The following is an 18,334-nucleotide window of genomic DNA, read 5'->3' as shown; positions in this document are numbered from 1 at the left end:
CCCGATCAAGTTGTAACGACACGTACGTGTGGAGAGAGCTTCGAGTGCTGCGTTTGACTCTGAAAACGTGAGTGACGATCATTTCCTTCCAGCTTGAGGTCGGTATCTTCTGGAAGCAATCAGGGATCCATGATTTTTCCCTTGCACTCTCCGTCCTCAACTTGGTTGAAGGATCATTTGTGCCGGGTCAGCAATGCTGAGTTCGACGATACATGACGTAAATACGTTCGAGTCGTACTCAACGGACCTTGAGCATCATCGAGTCGCTATCAGTCAAGTGATTAGCTCCCGTAAGCGTTGAAAGGCGGAGAAGTTGGAGTGGATGCATGTTTTCCGCCGCCGATCTCCCTTTCGAAGCCCGCGATCCGCCTCTATTCAGCGCTAACTGCTCGTTCGGGACTTTCCGCCCGAGTAGCAATCTTCCTCGCCTTCAACGAGAGTCAGTCGCGGCGATCGATGTATGTACAGCCCATCCTCCTCTCAGCGACCTCTATGTAAATGTCAAAGAGTTTCCCTATAGGGTTTTACGAGGCGGAACGCTTCCGATGCCGCTCCGCAAAGCACACAGGGCCGATCGGATCCAGTTCAGATCATACCTCTTGGGCGGATCTCATCCTAACGGATCCAACTCCGAGCAGTATCGGTAATGGTGCTCCACGAGCTCCCAGAAGCGGAGACCTGATTCGTGCGTTCGAATCGGAAGCTCTTCGATACTTCCCGGATTTCTGACGCATCGCGAACGTTTTCCCGCCCTCGGGGCAAGAGTGTGCATACAGGGACAATTCACCTATAGAAGGGTGCGAGGATTCGTCGACTCCGCATCGGCATGAATTGAAAGTATTTTCCAAGTACCAGCTGTGGCTCGAGGATCGACATTTTCTCGCTATTGGTCAATATCGGCCGCTCTGATCGCCCTTCCCTTTCCTCGCTCGTCTGTCCTCCCGCGACATCGACAATCCGTTCTTAGCGCGGGGACCTTATTGAATGTGCTGCTGGTCCGCGCGCACGACACCGGGAGATGGAAGGTCTACTCATCAGGATCAGTCGAGTAACTCCCCGGTACTGTTCATTTTCTCATTCACAATCCGCCGGTCCTTCTCCGCTGAACTCCGGTCTCTCGGGGCCTCGAAGCGCCGAAACGTCGACGGCAAAGTCCGCAAAGGAACGATAGGGGGAAGCTCTGTGAGTTTTCATGAAGACACCGCGTAGCTCCAATCTTCACGCGAATAAAAGTGCCGTAGCTCTGCGATCTCTCTCCCGAGGGCATGTCCTCGCCGACATTCGTCATTTGCCACGCTCTGTTTACGGTGAACTGTGGGACTGGCGGTGAGAGCTTAGAATCAAAGGAATGCATCCAAATCATCAGGATTGCTGTTGGAGGAAAACCTCTATTCACAGAAGCTTCGGCTCTTCGAGGGCCATTACGCCCGGTCACGTGACGTGCTCTCATCGGGCCTATCCGCCTGGTCAGTGTGAACGAGATCAGGTAAGATCCCGCCTGTGCCCCTCACATCCTGTTAAAGCACAGCTCCAATAAAGACGAGCGAGGATAATTTCCGAAAAGGATAAAAAGTACCCATCGATTCGTTTGCTGTCTCCTGGCCCGGCCAGATAACGAAGCTTCGGACCGGCCGAACGACTGGCTGTACGACTTGACGGCTGTCCCGTCCACACATCCGTCTGTTTGACTGGTCGATCTCTCAGACCCGCTGGTCGCGCCTCCGATCGGTCGCGAGAACTCACTTCGCTCCGACTTTTCTCGTCTCGATTGAGGAACGGACGCCTTCGGCAGCTTCCCTCGCGGACTCTGGAAACTCCACGGGTCCACGACTCGGACCCGTCGACGATCTGTGCTCCATGAAAACCGGCACGACACCTGAAAAATACAGTTTGGTCTCCGGAGGGCCTGTGAACTCGCAACGTGGCGAGCGCTCCATGGGTGAACTGAGGTAACTCACGGAACCGATGGAAGGAGACCTTAGAGTAAGGCTTCAGACTGTCTCGCAGTAGGATTTGAATACGACAACTTCCGTATATCATCTCCGGCCACTTATCTACTCCGGCCTCAAGCGAAGCTCTTGAGCCTAATGGGAGACACACACGCGAAAAACTGGATATCGCGGGAACCTCATCTAAAAACATCGCTTGTGTGAGCTCTGCGGCAAAACTGAGCTCTCTTGTTGCAGACTCCTTGCATGGGAAGAAGTCTCAAAATTCAGCTTTCCGCCCAAACGCAAGATGTCCCTATCGGTGGCCTAGATGGGATTCTGGAACTGCCTCGCGTGACCCATCGAACGTGTGGAGCGAGAAGTCTCGATGGTGCTCATAAGATTCCGGCATCTCACTAAAATGCTCTCGGCCGCGGACAAAAGCTAAGATTTCGAGCTCGCATCGATCCGATTCTCTCATCAGGTTATCTAGGATCCAGTCGGGCATTTGGATTTTTTTTTGTCCACAACGAATTTGTCGCGGACAGATCATTGTTCTGTCGTACGGAATTCTCTGAAATGCGATCCTGAGCGGTCGAGACCACCTAATATTTGCATACACATGCATATGATGGGAATCGCGTCCAGGGTACCTTCACGTCAGCTCGCAGAGCTCAGACTCGCTCTCTCGGTATGGCGCGATGCGATTGCTTCGAGCGTTTCGTAGCTTATGCAACCTTCTAAATACAGCCATACGAGAACGATGATGACACGAATACCCCAGGTCCGGCAGAGCGATCAAAAACCCTCTCGGAAGGTTCAGGAACGCCTTTCCTCTGCCCGGAATCGCGCCAGCTCCGTTCCTCGAGGAATTTCGGCGGTAATCTCACCGGAGCGTCTGGTTCGTAGGGGAGAGTCGAACCTCTTCTTTTCGAAATCCCTCGTCCTGCTCCTTTTTCTCGCTCTGGATGACCATCAAGAAATCCCTTTGGCGTCGAACGAAGCTCCCCCTTATAGAGACCAGTGTCTCTGATTAAGCTCAGTTCCTGATTGCTAACAGGACGTCGGACAACACTATTGTGTCGTGTCCCGACTCCGGTTGGTCAGCAGCGGCCTGGATCCCGTTGTGTGTCCGTCTATAGCTGCTCCCACTCATTGACAATCTCGATATAGGAATGAGTGTCCCGCCTTTGCAGGCGATCCCTGTCTACCAGGAGGAACTCGAGGGCGCGACTCCTCGATCTTTGCGGTTGGATCGAACGTTCAAAGATGAGCTTTGTCTCATTGCCACAGCCGGTCATCAGAAGCTAAATTGGAGTTTCTTGGAAACGACACGGAGCACCGTCGATTCAGATAAATCAGAGGAGATACTCAAGCGGCGGTCAGAATCACAGAAGCTACGCTGTAATCCTCCCGAGGCGATCGGGACTATTGGGCATCGGAGGATATCATCCGTTCCCGAGAGAGACTCTCGATTCGCGATACATGACGGGCAGAGAGCTCGAAAGCCCTCGTAGCATCCAGAGATATCGAGGGTGGAGCTGTCTATGCTTTGAAACAGGTACTTCAGCATTGGCCCAAAGATATATTGGAACCATCGGGACAGTTACAGTTCTCCGTGGCCAGCTGCCGGGCCCGAAGATGGGGGAAGCCGCCCCAAACGAAGTCCGAGTGACGATGCGAACCTGCCGGTGATTTGCAGAGTGCTAGGAGAACTCCCAGCTATTCGTCGGCTTATTCGCCTTTGCTTATTCCTCGACGCCGCGCCGTTGTTTTCGCTGCTTCAGCTCTCATCGTCATTGACGTTGTTCCCCTTGGCGGTACTTCTGCTTGATGACTCTGTAAGATGCGAGTGTTCCGAGATAAGTGGACGTTCCAGTTGTCAGCCTATATTAGAACACTACACTTCGAATAGATCGCGTGGACCCTGGAGAGATTTGCAAAGCAGCTGACTTCCCCGCAGAGCCGTATATACCGGTCCTATCTGAACGCAGAACTCCATGATTTCATCGAATGTAGCCTCTCGATTGCTCCAATGAATCCCAGATCGTAAGTGCATCCAAATGAAGCGTTCCCCATCGATCGATCGGGAGGACCCGCGCCACCTATCCGTTCCGATGCTAGAACGGTGCGATTTCTGACCGATATCCGGGCCGGGGTATATCGGCCCAAGGTAGAGAATCCGCGGAGCTCCACCTTACCCGAATCCCGAATCTCTGAATATCTGTCCGCTGTAATCGTCCTCAACGAGTCGACCTGCCAAGTCGGGAGCCGTGGAGTTTGCTCAGCAGCAAAACGAGCGGAGAGAGGGAGAGAGTCGAATTAACCGAGAAACTTTGAAACAGGACTTCCTGTGCAAATCTGCTAACATCATCAAGCCTCGCAAGTTTGCGGGTTTTTGCTAAGTTCGTTCTTACCGCATTCCGCTCAACCGCACGGCCGCTCGACGTAAGCGCCCGCCTCTCATCAGTCAGATGAATTCACAGGGAGGCGAGCTCGGAAGGAGCGATGGAAATAAACTATTCCGAGTTTTAGCTTGAAGCGCGATATCCCGTCGATATTGAATCTCTCATTCGGTGGAACCTCGAGAAACGATACCCGGAGCAACTTGAATTAAAGATTGGGAATAGAAGAGCCTCTTCCGTTTTTAGCGTGGCCATCTCGGTACGTGAGCGGCAAAGCGAAGTGAGTTTAGTTGACCGAATTTCCCGATGTGCGTGGTCGGTTGGTTTCTCTGTTGCTTGTTGTCAACAAGGTAACCGTTCCGACAGTCCGCTTCTCCTGTTCCATACTATTTCCAATCAAAGCTCCTTCCGCACGACGGAGTGGGCTGAACAGAAGTTGCTAAGCGTGCAGAACTTTCTCTCTCAGGGAGGGGCCTCTCGAAGCGGAGAGATAGAGCAGCATGCTCTCTCCGATCGCTGGCTTCGCCGGTCGCAATGAGCTTGCCGGTCATTCCATCATTGCATCACAACCGATACGATGCCAATGGTGAATGCTCAGAGCCCAATGTTTAGGTCGAGATCCTCGGTGCAGAGAATGATATCCATCGAGCCTTGTCTAGAGCTCGTTTCCGAAGACGAAACAGGATTATTACGCGGTATGAGTGTTCCGTGTCAATACCAGCGATTAGAGTTCACGCCGCAGCTCCCGATCGACGACATCCCCGATCCGTGAATTCGTATAAATTGATTCAGTCTAAGACTGCAGAAAGCATATCTCGGTGACGTTAATTCGGGAGAGCGAAGGCGACCAAGGAGCTGCTCGATTAGATCTTGAAGCTCACCCCGAAGATCGCGGGAAGGAGAAAGCGCATCTAGCTGATGAAGTGCTCATGCAATGCCGCGAACATCGAGCGATGTCAGACCTGTCGGTGCCGCTCATCCTCTTCCACGACTGATGATGAATGACCAGCTAGGATTTTCTCCGAGATGAGCATTCCCAGAACCGAATCTTGGGATTCCTTGTTAACTGCGATGAATCGCTAACGATGAGACGGAGATTTTGTCACTTCTTCGATTCATTACATTCGGTAGAGGCTGTTTTCTTCAGTTTCTGGTCTCGAGCGACGATCGGGATGGAGTTTCATTGCACCATAGTTTTGACCGAAACAGGTAATCGGCGGACTCCCGATGCGACCTCGACGCTCCGGAGTATGAGAGTAGTGTTGCTAGTCTCTCCGAATGTGTAGGGGCTGGAATCCGAACATTCTGCCGACTTTCGGGACCGGTTCTTTTGAGCCCCAACAGCACCTCCACGGAGACCCCCGCTTCCCAGGGTGTGAGTCACGCTAAGAGAGAAGCCTCTGCGCGCGGAGAAGTCAATCAGTCGATCGAGTCGAAACTCCCAGCGCTGACTTCCATTGAGCGAGTTTTCTCACCAGGACAAGGCGGAAAGTGCTTCGAACACCAATCGAGCCATGTGAACCAATCGTGGAAATGCCTTAGCGCGGAAGAAAGTCAGAATGATTATCAGGCGATCGATTCGTCATACTCTCCCCCGCGATCAGGGAGATATCTTCGGAGGAGAAATCCCTCAAGGGAATATTGAAGCCTAGCGTCGAAAAACATACTATTGGTCAGAAGCTAAGGGGGAGTATTCTCTGAAGACGCTTCTCTCTTAGGGGAGGATTTTGCGAATTAGTCATCCTCTCAGACCTCAGAGTGGAACCCGTCAGCCTTCTCTACAAGCCCCCTTATCGCATACAAGCCTGCAGCGTCTGATTGGGGAGAGTCCGCTGGAAAAGATGAGCAAAAGCATGTCTGTGATCTGGCGGCTTGTCTTGACTCAGCAGCGCTCCGGTATCCGTGGGAGGATTACTCTGAGCTTTTAACCAGCTCAATCTCGCCACACTGCGCGACATTCACCCGAACAAATGAATGAGACCCTCGTGACAAACCCTCATAATCACACGCACCGGAGGCGAATCTGTTATGACGAAAAAAGGGCTCTCTTCGTCTTGCGTCCGTTTCTCGTCCTATGGGGACGCAATCCGCTTCGATTCCGCTTCTCTAGGAATTATCGACGTCTTACCCTTGGGTCACCTCGAGACAGCTCGGGAGGGGCTGGGTTCACTGCAGAGCGGAGCTTCATTTTCAAGAACAATAAGTTCGCCAGCAGCGTCGAGCCCCTCGACGATCATGGTCGACCCAGAATTCCGGTGACGTCACCAGGTCGCGCGGGCGTGCCCGAGATCCATTTCCGCAGGGGGGACCGGGTCAGGTGAAATTTCAGAGGCTGGGGTCCACGGGCTTGAAACAACCTCAACAATGAGACGGAGAAATTCCCTGGGTGAGACGAGGGAGCAGAAGGGTCTCTACGACGATGGTGGTTCTATCTTTCACTATCGGGAATGACCCGAGGGGGATAGGGACTTCGGAATTTCTAAATGCGATATCTCAACTCAGTTTCCCAGGATATTATGTCGGGTACCCGGGCGAAGTACCCGGCAGCCCGGTTCTGTATACATGTCCAAAGTCAATGGAAATCCCCTTGCTGCGTGCACACAGCTCTGGCATTTCAACCGTCCGCCGCTCCCGAGAGACATACTCGAGCAACATGAAAGACGGAAGCGTATCCAGCTTACGTACGAGTCACCTGCCGCTGCTCAAGTGAAAGGGACAGCAGATGACGGCGAGGGCGACGGCTGCATCCATGAATACCGTGGGACAGCGCGAGCGTCAACGGAACCCAGCAGCTGCTGCTCTGACCGGTCCGCCAGCGGAACGCTGAACGAGCGAACAGGCGGCAGTCGAACCTCGTTCCATTGATGATGATCCCCACCGTTGTTTCTCGCGTCGCTGTCGGCGCGGCAGCGGTGGTGGCGGCGAGAGAATTCTCTCCCGTGACGGTGCCGCGTCGCGAGAAGAAAGAGCGTAGCAGCAACAAACCGGGCCTCTTTCTTGTTGATGTTGCTGTTTCTGTTTTCGGTAGTGGTGTTCATTCTATCAGGCACCGCGCTGTCTTGGATTAAGTGCGAGAATGCGTGTTTCTACCGTACACATGGAGTAAAATCCAAGCTTGAATGGTTTTGGTAGACTCCGAAATCGGAAATGAGTTCTTCGGTGATGTCAAGTACAAGCATGGTGGTAACTTAATGACGAACACCTGCTCCGACGGGAGGAGAACTTCGATTATTCGTCAAAATTCGTCAGTTCCTTAGTCGAATGCGATACAGTCTCCGGAGAGGACATCGATCATCCTGCTCGACCGGTGATCGACTCAGCTCGTTATCCGTAAATGATTCCCAGTGGAAGACCACATAGCTGAGTGGGAGGTACCACGCTCATCCTTGACAACTCTGATCAAGCTCTCCCTGTGCGTAAGAATACTCCAACATCGAGGGCATACGGAAACGTCAAGACGAGAGAAGTGAGCTCGGAATCTGCGAGCAGGTCCAATAGAGGGGATAAATTCCTCCGAAAAACGTCCCGGGATGAACTGCCCATCCCTCACGTTTGAAATGGACTTCCGTTGACAACGGACGCCGAGACCACCGTCGCCGTTGTCGCAGCTCCATTCCACGAAGCGCACAGAAGTTTCTTCTGGAGCTCGCGCTGTTCGACTCCCCGTCTCTCACTACGGAATCGTCGCGATATCGTCATCGGAAAAACATGGGGGCGAAGTGCACATCAATGAGCGGCAATTATAAAGAAGCTAAGCTTCGATCTGAAGAGATTGATCGACAATTGAATCAATTCGCCACTCAGGAGAGTAATGTCTCGAAGATGCTGCTTCTCGGTGAGTTATCAGTCCCCTCGAGGTTGGATCGAAATTCGAAACCCGACGTAGCTCTTGAAACGAATGATCATTGGTTGCCCTTCAATGATTTGCGACGTTGGCCGTCGTGATTGATTTTCGGAAAATTCACATTCTCGAATTCTCCAGGTACCGGCGAAAGCGGGAAGAGTACCTTGGTCAAGCAAATGAAAGTAATCTACAACGAAGGCTTCAGCGATGAGGAACTCCTGTCTTTCAGACCGACCATTCTTGATAATCTGTTGAGCTCAATGAAGTATACTCTCGCAGGTGAGCTCTCGAGGAGAACTATGAATATTCGAATCCCTCGCTCGTCACTACCCAAGTGTGTGAATTCTGTCGGCTTTTCTCGTGATCAGACGACTGATTGCTTCTCTGTGAGCACTTTCCTTAATCGATCATTTCCCGAAGGTATGGGCCTGCTCCGGATCCGACTAGAGAGCTCGCGGAACAAGTCAGCTGCGAAAATAATCCTGTCACATGAACCAATCCGACCGGTATCGGAGAATGAGACGAATTACCATTACACGTTGAGTGAGACAACGATAAAAGCGCTACAGGCGCTCTGGAAGGACAAGGGCGTGCGGACGGCTGTCATCAGAGGTCACGAATACGAACTCAATGACTCAGCTTTATAGTGAGTCAATTCATCATACCTGAACAGGACGATACGCACTGGAACCAATGGCTCGATAATTTACCGATCTGATCGAGTTCAAGCAGGACAGAGGATTTCGGCTCTAACAATCGGCGCTCTACCCGCAGCTTGTTCGAGAACATCGACCGGATCACGGCGGAGAAATACGAGCCAACTGTGCGGGACGTTCTGCGAGCGAGGGTTCGGACCAATGGAGTCATTGAGACGGACTTCATTGCTTGTCAAGGTGCTCTGAGGACGCGCGTGCTGGACGCAGGAATCTCGTTGACGTCCGCTACCCCTCAATGGACCATAGCAAAATGGATGCGCTGCTTCGAAGATGTCAAGGGCGTGATTTTCGTAGTTTCGCTGTCCGGGTACGACATGCTGAAACAGACCGAGCCGAATATCGTGAGTACCGGTTCAGATCCAGTGGTTAAAATCGGCAGCCAATCATTGAATACAATGTTTTTGGTAGCCCTCTCTAATACCATTCCTCCGGCATCGTTCACAGAACCGGTTGCAGGACAGCATCGAGCTATTTCGGAAAATATCATCGAACCGTTATTTCCAAAATTGTCTGATGATCCTTTTCATGAACAAAATGGATCTCTTCCGACAAAAGATCCTCTACTCGAAACGTCACCTCAGGTCAGAGTGAATTCCTTGCATGGACGACAGCTGCATACACCCTTCGGAATCTCAAGAGCTCATTCATCGTCGCGATACAGCGTTTCTGACTCCGAGTATTTCCCTTCACAGATACTACTTCTCAGACTTCAAAGGACCTGATTGCAATGTCGACACAGCAGCTTTATTTATCCAGAATCGCCTCCTGTCGGTGACGCAGAGACCTGTTTTCCCCCATTTCATCACCGCGGTGGATACCGCCGACGTGAAAGCAATCTTCGAGTCCGTTTTGAATATAGTCCTCAAACGGAATGTTGAAAAATATGAATTAATATGAGAAGGGTTGGAATGGGGAAAATTTCCCCCTCAAGTCTTCGGAAACGATGTTGACACATCCGCGCAGTGGATCGTTTTTGTTACGAAATTGAACCTGTATACTGTAAACATTGCCGACTATAATGAAGTTGCATATCGTAGTCGTAAAAGTCGCGGGGACATTCTGGTCGCGAACGATGCAGGAACATCATTCAGGTATTTAAATCTTCCGTACGGCTTGTGCGTCTGTACGCCGTACCTTACGTACGGTTTGTACGTAGCCTCGAAACACCCATACGATGGGTGATGTGTCAAGTCTTTGGGAGATCCGGACGGAAAGTGCGGAAGATGAAGCTTGCTGAAAACTGAATAAAATTTATGGGAGAGAGTATATGATCATTTAGGGATGAGAGAAGAAGATGATAGGTCTCTGGGTAATGATTCTCGAGAGAAAAATGATTGGCATCTTTCCACAGAGATCCGGAGGTATTGCGTGCCCGTCTCCGCCTCCCCCACATTCGAATCATATGCCCCAATGGATGCCCTTCACGGAAAAGACATCCCGTATTGCGCCGCATCCCGCCGGATCGCACGAGATCTCGCCGAGCTCGAGGCAATTCCGTGAATTTCAGTGTAATCTGGCCTGTTCAAGCAGGAAGTTCACGAAGATCACGGAATATCGCGAGATCACGGCTCGATGGAAGTCACCTGGAGCCGTGACTCTGCCCCGCATCGCATAGCCTGCTTACCGTCATCCACTCCGACATCCTATAGGAACCCCACGCTCACCTCGCAGCGGCAAAGCAGCGGTTTCTGATAAGAGCGGACGAACGAATAAACTAGATCACAGACGCAGTCTGATGTTTTCTGAACTTCTCCGATACGATTACAGCCGCGAGGTTCGCCCCTCTCGGAACAAGCTCTTAGCCTGTTGCGGGCACTGTTCCGCTGTCAGTGTCAGGATGAGCGGAGTCCATCCCAGTCAGTCTAGTGGAATATTTCGAGCGATTTATTCTCGCATTTCACTAGACGGAATTCGATATTTGTCCACCGCTCCTTATAAGGAGGAATATTGCTGTCGGTTCTACATGCTTAAAGTCTCCGAGGCAATCCGGGGAGAGTTCCAAAAACTCATTCCTGGTGTCGAGACTGACTCCGACATCCCCGATGTGCTTCCGCGACCAATGGATTCTACAGGCGCGGGAACCTGGAGCATCGCCAGCCATCCCGTTTGCCGATCATGAGGGGTTATGGACCAAATCGATCGCTGACTCCGGGATTCCCGCGGACGGCAGTTGATTCGGAATTGCTCCAGGCAAAGCGAATGCTCGAGCCTGTTCGAAAGTCCCGATTTCTTCGCTCACGCTTGGTTTCCGACCGATTCGGAGAAATTCTGGAAATCTCATTCTGGCCGGAAGTGCTCTTGGTTTGGAGTGCATCCGCGAGGCTGGGAGTTGCGCCGAGAACGGCTCTCTTCGCAAGAGCTAGCTCAATATTCTACTCGCAGGCTTTGTATACCGAGGATGAACCGGAAAAAAATCTCAGGAAAATGATTCAGCAAACAGCTCGAATGTCGTTTGCATGGACTCTAGCACTTCGCAACGACTGGTATCTGCGCGCTCCCGGTGCAGATGATGGTGCACAGGGGCCACTCCCCGCCGTGGCTGAGAAGGAAAACGAGCAGACGGCATGTGTGTTGATGGCGCGCTTTCAGAGTTGTTTGGCGCCGAAACTTGGCGCCCTTTAATAGCCCGGTTTAAAGCCCAACTGTTTGATTCTGTCCGAGTAGGTGGAGTGTATCGACTGAGAACAGTGAGTATCTCGATATTTCTTCGGAAAGCGATCCTCTCATTGTTGGTGCATTCCAATTCCCAACAGTGTCAGAACGGAGTAGTTCCTGATTTGTTCGTATCCTCTATACTGTCCCCGAGGGTCATCTTTGGGCTTCGATCTCCAGCATGATCTCTAGAGATCTCACCGGGAGACTTTGTATTGAGATAACAACTTGGTGATTGGCCCGCTTCGTAGATATTTTTTGAAGGAATGGGATTCATTTCTCGAGGGTACCGAGTGTCGTACTAGAAAGCTCCATGCAGAGTAAGGGAAGCCGTTCGGCACACGGGGGTTGCGAAGAGTAATTTCGCAGTTCCGCGTATTCGCTTTTCGCGAGCAGTACGTCCTGATCACACGCTCGTTGTCGGTGTCATTCCCACCGTAGAGAAGGTGATACCGCTTTCCGGGATCAACAGTCCTCGGCTTAGTCGTCACCGATACCTTGGAATATTTGCCTAAGCGAGGAACGGGGTTTGCAGAATGGACGTATCCGATTTGCGAGCCGGGCCCTCTCACGTGAAGGACACGGTGGGAGAGCAGTGTCAGAAGCTATTCCAAGAGTTCCTCGAGGAATGGGTTGACGACAAGAATGTCAAGAAGTACCATGAGGAAGCATTCATGCTGCTGAAACCAGAACGAGACACGCTCTCGATAAGTCTCACCGATGTCGAACGTTTCAATCAGAGCCTCTGCACCATCATCACCGAGGAGTATTACCGGGTGAGTCTGCGTGAAATACCATTAAGCGATCCCAAGTGTTCGGAATGTTCGTGGCAGTAGCGAAAGCATGCGGATTCGGGACCCACGATGAGAAAGACCGTTTTTCTTCCTCACAGGTCTACCCATACCTCTGCAATGCCGTCAAGAACCTTGTCCGCGACCGGAGTGAAGTGCCGATCGACAAAGATTTTTACGTAGCTTTCACCGATGTCATGACGAACCACAAGGTGCGAGACATGACCATGGTGAAGCTCGGTTCCCTCATCAAGATCACCGGCCAAGTTGTGCGCACCCACCCGGTCCATCCCGAGCTCGTTTCGGGTACGTTCCAGTGTCTGGATTGCCAAACTTGGGTCAAGAACGTCGAGCAACAGTTCAAATACACCGAGCCTTCGATCTGCCCGAATCCCGTTTGTAATAATCGCGTGCGCTTCATGTTGGATACTTCGAAGTCCAAGTTCGTCGACTTCCAAAAGGTGCGCATTCAAGAAACGCAAGCCGAGCTACCTCGAGGGAACATTCCTCGCAGTGTCGAGGTCGTGGTCAGAGCGGAAGCCGTTGAGACCGCGCAGGCGGGCGACAAATGCCACTTCATCGGTAAGTTTGGGATGGCGTCGAGTCATCATCGGTTGGAAAATCGAATGCCATCTCATAGGAATAACAAGTTCCCCCTCGTTTGAATCATTTGTTTTCTCTGATTTCCAGGAACACTTATAGTCGTACCCGACGTGAGCAAGTTGACCACACCGGGCCTCAAGACGGACCGTTCTGGCGCGAGACAACAGCAACAGCAGGGATTCGAGCAGGAAGGCGTGACCGGGCTGAAGAATCTCGGAGTCCGCGAAATGGGCTACCGGACGGCCTTCCTCGCGTGCGGTGTCGAGCCGTGCAATTCGGCCATGGCGAATCGACACGAGGACGGAAGCGAACTCACGCCCGAGGAAATGCGCAAGAACCTCCAACCTCAGCACTGGGACAAGATCTATGAAATGTCGCAGGATAAAGAACTTTACAAGAACCTCATCGACTCCCTATTCCCAACCATCCACGGCAACGATGAGATCAAGCGCGGAATTCTGCTCATGCTCTTCGGAGGCGTTGGAAAGAAGACCCAGGAAGGAACCGCGCTCCGAGGAGACATCAACGTGTGCATCGTCGGAGACCCGTCCACCGCCAAATCCCAGTTCCTGAAACAGGTGGCTGACTTCACTCCACGCGCCGTTTACACTTCGGGAAAAGCTTCGACCGCATCCGGTCTGACGGCTGCCGTCGTTCGCGACGAAGAAAGCAACGAGTTCGTCATAGAGGCCGGGGCTCTGATGTTGGCCGATAACGGCGTCTGTTGCATCGACGAATTCGACAAAATGGACCCCAAGGATCAAGTGGCTATCCATGAAGCTATGGAACAGCAAACCATCTCAATCACGAAAGCCGGAGTTCGGGCTACCTTGAACGCACGAGCTTCGATTCTGGCCGCCGCCAACCCGATCAACGGTCGTTACGATCGGAGCAAATCGCTGCAGCAGAACATTACGCTGTCCGCCCCGATCATGTCGAGGTTCGACCTCTTCTTCGTGCTAATCGACGACTGCAACGATATCACCGACTACGCAATCGCTCGGACGATCGTCAGCCTACACTCGACCGGGATTAAGGATCTCGAGAAATCAAAGGTTTACACCCGGGACGAAATTCAGAGATACATTCAATTCGCTCGCATGTTCAAGCCGAAAATGACAGAAGGTGCCAAGGACTACCTCGTCGAACAGTACAGGCATCTGCGTCAGCGGGATTGCGGCGGTGTGTCGAAATCCGCCTGGAGGATCACCGTGCGACAGCTCGAGTCCATGATTCGACTCGCGGAAGGCATTGCCCGCGTTCACTGCTGTGACGAAGTGAAGGAGAAACACGTCAAGGAAGCCTTCCGCCTGTTGAACAAGTCGATCATCCGGGTGGAACAGCCCGACATCCATTTGATGGAGGACGACGAGGACGAAGCGGCGGCGATGGAAGTGGATGTTGACGACAAGGAGAATCAATCCATGGACGCCCAGGCTGGCAGTCAGCAGAAACCCAAACGCCAGCTCAGTGTCCAGTTCGAGGAATACAAGGCCATGTCGAACCTCCTCGTGTTCGCGATCAGGCAGAAGGACACGGCGGAGGAGGAGGGAACGATGGACAAGCAAGAGCTCCTGAATTGGTATCTGGAACACATCGAGAAAGAGATCGATGAGGTCGACCAGCTGGTGGCGAAGAAAGAACTTTGCGACAAAGTCATCGATAGGCTGATTGCTGACGGCGTCCTGCTGAAAATCGGGAGCGTGGGCCTCAAGGGAGACAACGAGGAGGTCCTCGAGCAACCCGTTATCGCTGTACATCCGAACTATGTGATTTCCGACTGATTCGCCGGAAAGAGCACCGAGTTCCCAGTTTCCCGCTCTGTACATACATATACATACATATATCCTCGAACATCAGGACAAAGGAACCCTCCATTAGAACACAAGCCCGATTTTAATAAATGAAAATTCCTTCAGTCGGTGTCATCATCCAATATACGTACATATGTATAGATGGAGGGTCACTCAATGGCTTATCGTCGAGGGGATCGAAACGCCAAGGCTCCTCCCGGCGAGGTCAGTGGTTCCTCGCTGCGGAGAATGTCCTCCGTGATGGGAGCCGATGATGCAAACGAGTGTCGACTAAGTTATCCTCAGTTCTAGTGAATAACTCCCAAGCGAGGATCGAGGCTCTTCAATACGAGTCCCCGGTCGGTATATTTCCCTGAGTTTCTCCCGATTCATGTGCGACCTGGAACGCCGGTAGCACTTGCTCGCTCTGAATCAAATGACGGTGTCGGCACCATCACGGAAGAAAACTTCTCGGTGCAGCCTCTCGAGCGGTGACCCTGATAGACAGACTATTGGTCAGGATCCATTTACCTCGAGGTCTGTAATACCGACCACTGATCGTTGCGCATCACACGGCGACTCGCGAGAAATGCGGCGGCTCCCAGAGTCGGCCCAGCTTGCGTTGTCGCTCGGATCCGGGAAGTTCCGGAGTATACACCGCTCACCGATTCTCCGGGGTCCTTGCGGCACGATGTGGATCTGGATTTTCACTTCTTGTTCCGTCTCAACGAGTTTCTACAGAGACACAGCTCCAGAACAATAGAAGAGCTTATCTAGCTATGACTGGTCGTCGGGCCGAAGGATTTACGATAGATTTTCGGGAAGCCTACTTTTCAGAATGAGTGTCAAAGTCACCTAACTTTCAGGATAGCCACACTTACGAGCCGTGCCTTGTGAAATATGGTGACCCTAAGGATTGCCTCGGATCGCTTGGCGGTGAGTTATCCGATCCTGAGCCCCTTCCGAGTCGGAGCTTGTTTTTCGAATAGTCCCGTCCAACTTGCTCATCGTTCTCATGATTGACTCAATCTGAATCTCCCTCGTTGAAGATGTTGATCATACTCGGAGCACTCTGCGGTACCGCGCTCACGGAGGAGACCGCCAAGGACTCGGAGCGATTACGAGTCGCAGAATTGAGGGCTACTGAGGACTACATGTTCGCAGTCTTTCAACCGAAAGCCGTGTTGAAGGTCAGTAGTTAACATGAGATCATCGTCGATATCGAGAAGGACTTGTCGCTTGCCACGTCTTCGAAACTACTCCAATCCGAAATTTTCAAGAAATATCTGCCCGGGAAAGAAGCGAAGCTGAGGGTTTCCATCTATGCGGGGAACACTACAGATGCGAGCCCTCTCGCCGTGGAGGATATTTCGACTCCCTTCTTCGATATAGAGGATAAGACGTTTGAGCCTTACGCGGACTACACGATGACCGTGACCCACGGCAATGAAATAATCCTCGAGCAGCATTTCAAAAGTTCGCCTGGAACACCGTCAGAAGTGGCCAAAGTTGGATGGCAAATGGAGGATGAAGAAGGCTCGTCGAGGGCTATCTTACATTGGGATGCGCCGGAGTCGCCCAGAGGACCGATCGACGGGTGAGTGACGGGAAAGAGATGCGGTGCGATCTACGTGAAGGTATCCGATCGAGCGACACTGTCCTCAAGGCTCTCATTTCTCTTTCCTTGTTAGATACAAGATTTCTCATTGTCACCGCGATGTCATCCTTGTGGACGAGCGAAAAACTAAAGAGTCAACCCTTCAGTGCGAGGCACCGAAGGAAACGAGAGACACCAAAATCGAGATCGAGGTCAAGCAGGGCACGCATTACGTGACAACCATCTGGGCATTTAACGAGCTCCGAGCGGAGTTCGGCGAAGCGAAGGGGAAGCGACTCTTGGGTCAAGCAAGCGTGGTCACTCCCAGCCACAGTGAGAATTCCGTTCTATCAATAGAAACTCCAACACGTTGTACATTAAGGTTATGCTCACCCCCGCTCGTTCCCTCGAGGCGCAACCTGAATGTGTCATTGTTTCCATTTTCCAGACAAGATTGTTTCCAAAGGAGGGAACAGCGCCGCACTTGTCACGCTTATCGTGATTTCGGTGTTGCTATCCCTAGTCATTGTGGGCTATGCAGGCTACAAATACTACAGGAAGAATTACAACTGACTGAGAGGAATCCGAGACCCTCACTGGATTCCGGCCAAGGGGAATACGTCGGAAAAATTCATACTCAAAACCCGAAGGCATCGCGGGAACCGGGAGTCCTCGCTCGAGACCGGGGCGCCCTTCCATTCAACTTAGGAATAAAATTTTCTCCCGTGTTCTGACGAATCTTAATGTTCACTAAATGTGCCAGACGACGGCGCAGCCCCGGTGCGGATCGCCCTTGTTCGAATCCCTGTCGATATCATGGCTACTGAGTGTAGTCGAACCCTGACTCCCTGGAACACCAAGCTGCAAAAAATATGCAGCGCGCTGTCTTAGCCATGGATTGGAGTCCAAGACGTCGTCGATCAGATATTGCCTCTGCAGACGAAGGAAGTATCTCCGAAGCTAGTTGCCCCGAACAGACCGAGGTCGCACTTGGCTCGCGCAGCCCACATTCATGGATATCTTGACGGGAAGCCCAAGAGACCCGAGCGTAAGCGTCGGCGAAGGTCTTTCCTCTGATATACCGCTTCTCGCATCACGAAGCATTTTCTCGCGGACTCGGTCAACGGAGTGGAATTCACAAAATAGGGTGGGAGTGGCCTTCGAGGAAGGTGCAGCTCTGATAGGGAGATTACGGGCGCCATTCTCCCGGACGAACGTGTGCTCGTTCGACCGTCGGGAAGCGCTGTGTTCCAATCTCGGCGTTCGATGCCCCTCCCGAAAATAGAAACAGGCTATGGAATCGAATGAGCGATTGTCGATGGTTTCACGAGCGGATACAGTGAGCCGGCATTCATCGACTGCATCATCGATGGTACGATACCATAGCTTCACAAAATCTGGAAGCTCCATGAGCTTTGGACGTGCAACGCGACATTGGATTCTTCGAGAGATTAAGTGATCGAATAATTTCATTCCGGGAGGTATGAAGTCATGAAGTTTAATAATCATTTGGGGACGTATTCGCACGTCAATTAGGTACTAGGAGTTATGTATAATTATCCAGCCGATACTTACGCTACGGTAGCCCACAAGCTCCCCAATTACCCACGGTGAGAGATATCGATGTAAAGGCGGCCGAGAGACGAGAGACCGGAGACGGGACTTGGTCCTACCTCGCGATAAAGGATTCAATCGCCTAAATACTGATGTAGCGACGCCAGTTTGTCAGGTGTATCGGGTAAATCAGCAAGTGAGGTGAGTCGCCTAATTAGGTCTGTAGTGTCAGAAGCAAGCCCTACGACGGCCCAGCACGTGGTCAGCGACCGTAGAGGCGCAAACCAATATTCTCTATGAACCTTATCCGGAACTCAATTGGATAAAGCGAGCAAGCCATCCCCACCCGAATGTCATAAATGGGCTGCTGTCAATGCAGATTGTGTCTAGAGAGTTTGAAAACTCAGTATCAGATTGAGAATTCGTAGAGATTTCTGGCACGCAAAACAAG

General features: G+C 51.9%; 3 protein-coding genes across 3 annotated transcripts; all 3 read left to right on the top strand.

Annotated features, from left to right (window-relative positions):
- The first annotated feature begins 7,657 nt into the window (after nucleotides 1-7,657).
- On the top strand, nucleotides 7,658-9,807 carry LOC100901743 (guanine nucleotide-binding protein G(o) subunit alpha). The gene is made up of 6 exons (XM_003746952.2): nucleotides 7,658-8,168; nucleotides 8,316-8,456; nucleotides 8,598-8,823; nucleotides 8,952-9,234; nucleotides 9,338-9,474; nucleotides 9,586-9,807. Exons 1-6 carry the CDS (start codon nucleotides 8,042-8,044, stop codon nucleotides 9,788-9,790), a joined length of 1,119 nt encoding a protein of 372 aa, XP_003747000.1. The 5' UTR covers nucleotides 7,658-8,041; the 3' UTR covers nucleotides 9,791-9,807.
- Nucleotides 9,808-11,461: 1,654 nt separating this feature from the next.
- Mcm6 (minichromosome maintenance 6) lies at nucleotides 11,462-14,723 on the top strand. The gene is made up of 4 exons (XM_003746951.2): nucleotides 11,462-11,580; nucleotides 12,081-12,321; nucleotides 12,438-12,918; nucleotides 13,027-14,723. Exons 2-4 carry the CDS (start codon nucleotides 12,082-12,084, stop codon nucleotides 14,721-14,723), a joined length of 2,418 nt encoding a protein of 805 aa, XP_003746999.1. The 5' UTR covers nucleotides 11,462-11,580; nucleotide 12,081.
- An 869-nt stretch (nucleotides 14,724-15,592) lies between these two features.
- LOC100901462 (uncharacterized) lies at nucleotides 15,593-17,061 on the top strand. The gene is made up of 5 exons (XM_003746950.1): nucleotides 15,593-15,668; nucleotides 15,782-15,922; nucleotides 16,013-16,329; nucleotides 16,424-16,662; nucleotides 16,778-17,061. The coding sequence occupies exons 1-5, from the start codon at nucleotides 15,633-15,635 to the stop codon at nucleotides 16,900-16,902; spliced, it is 858 nt and encodes a 285-aa protein (XP_003746998.1). The 5' UTR covers nucleotides 15,593-15,632; the 3' UTR covers nucleotides 16,903-17,061.
- The last annotated feature ends 1,273 nt before the right edge of the window (nucleotides 17,062-18,334 follow it).

This window comes from Galendromus occidentalis, unplaced genomic scaffold (assembly GCF_000255335.2).
Source record: "Galendromus occidentalis unplaced genomic scaffold, Mocc_1.1 scf7180000077511, whole genome shotgun sequence".
Taxonomy (NCBI): domain Eukaryota; kingdom Metazoa; phylum Arthropoda; class Arachnida; order Mesostigmata; family Phytoseiidae; genus Galendromus; species Galendromus occidentalis.
The sequence above is the reverse complement of the archived record's forward strand: the minus strand, read 5'-3'. Positions and strand labels throughout refer to the sequence as shown.

What these genes read in the sequence shown, in the direction of transcription:
- LOC100901743 (XM_003746952.2), top strand. Translation starts at nt 8,042, where the DNA reads ATGGGGGCGAAGTGCACATCAATGAGCGGCAATTATAAAGAAGCTAAG. An exon ending in CTCGAAGATGCTGCTTCTCG is followed by an intron (nt 8,169 to 8,315) that starts GTGAGTTATCAG and finishes CGAATTCTCCAG; the next exon opens with GTACCGGCGAAAGCGGGAAG. An exon ending in CTCAATGACTCAGCTTTATA is followed by an intron (nt 8,824 to 8,951) that starts GTGAGTCAATTC and finishes CTCTACCCGCAG; the next exon opens with CTTGTTCGAGAACATCGACC.
- LOC100901462 (XM_003746950.1), top strand. Translation starts at nt 15,633, where the DNA reads ATGGTGACCCTAAGGATTGCCTCGGATCGCTTGGCG. An exon ending in AACCGAAAGCCGTGTTGAAG is followed by an intron (nt 15,923 to 16,012) that starts GTCAGTAGTTAA and finishes GAAATTTTCAAG; the next exon opens with AAATATCTGCCCGGGAAAGA. An exon ending in CGTGGTCACTCCCAGCCACA is followed by an intron (nt 16,663 to 16,777) that starts GTGAGAATTCCG and finishes TCCATTTTCCAG; the next exon opens with ACAAGATTGTTTCCAAAGGA.
- Mcm6 (XM_003746951.2), top strand. Translation starts at nt 12,082, where the DNA reads ATGGACGTATCCGATTTGCGAGCCGGGCCCTCTCACGTGAAGGACACG. An exon ending in TCACCGAGGAGTATTACCGG is followed by an intron (nt 12,322 to 12,437) that starts GTGAGTCTGCGT and finishes TCTTCCTCACAG; the next exon opens with GTCTACCCATACCTCTGCAA. An exon ending in CGACAAATGCCACTTCATCG is followed by an intron (nt 12,919 to 13,026) that starts GTAAGTTTGGGA and finishes TCTGATTTCCAG; the next exon opens with GAACACTTATAGTCGTACCC.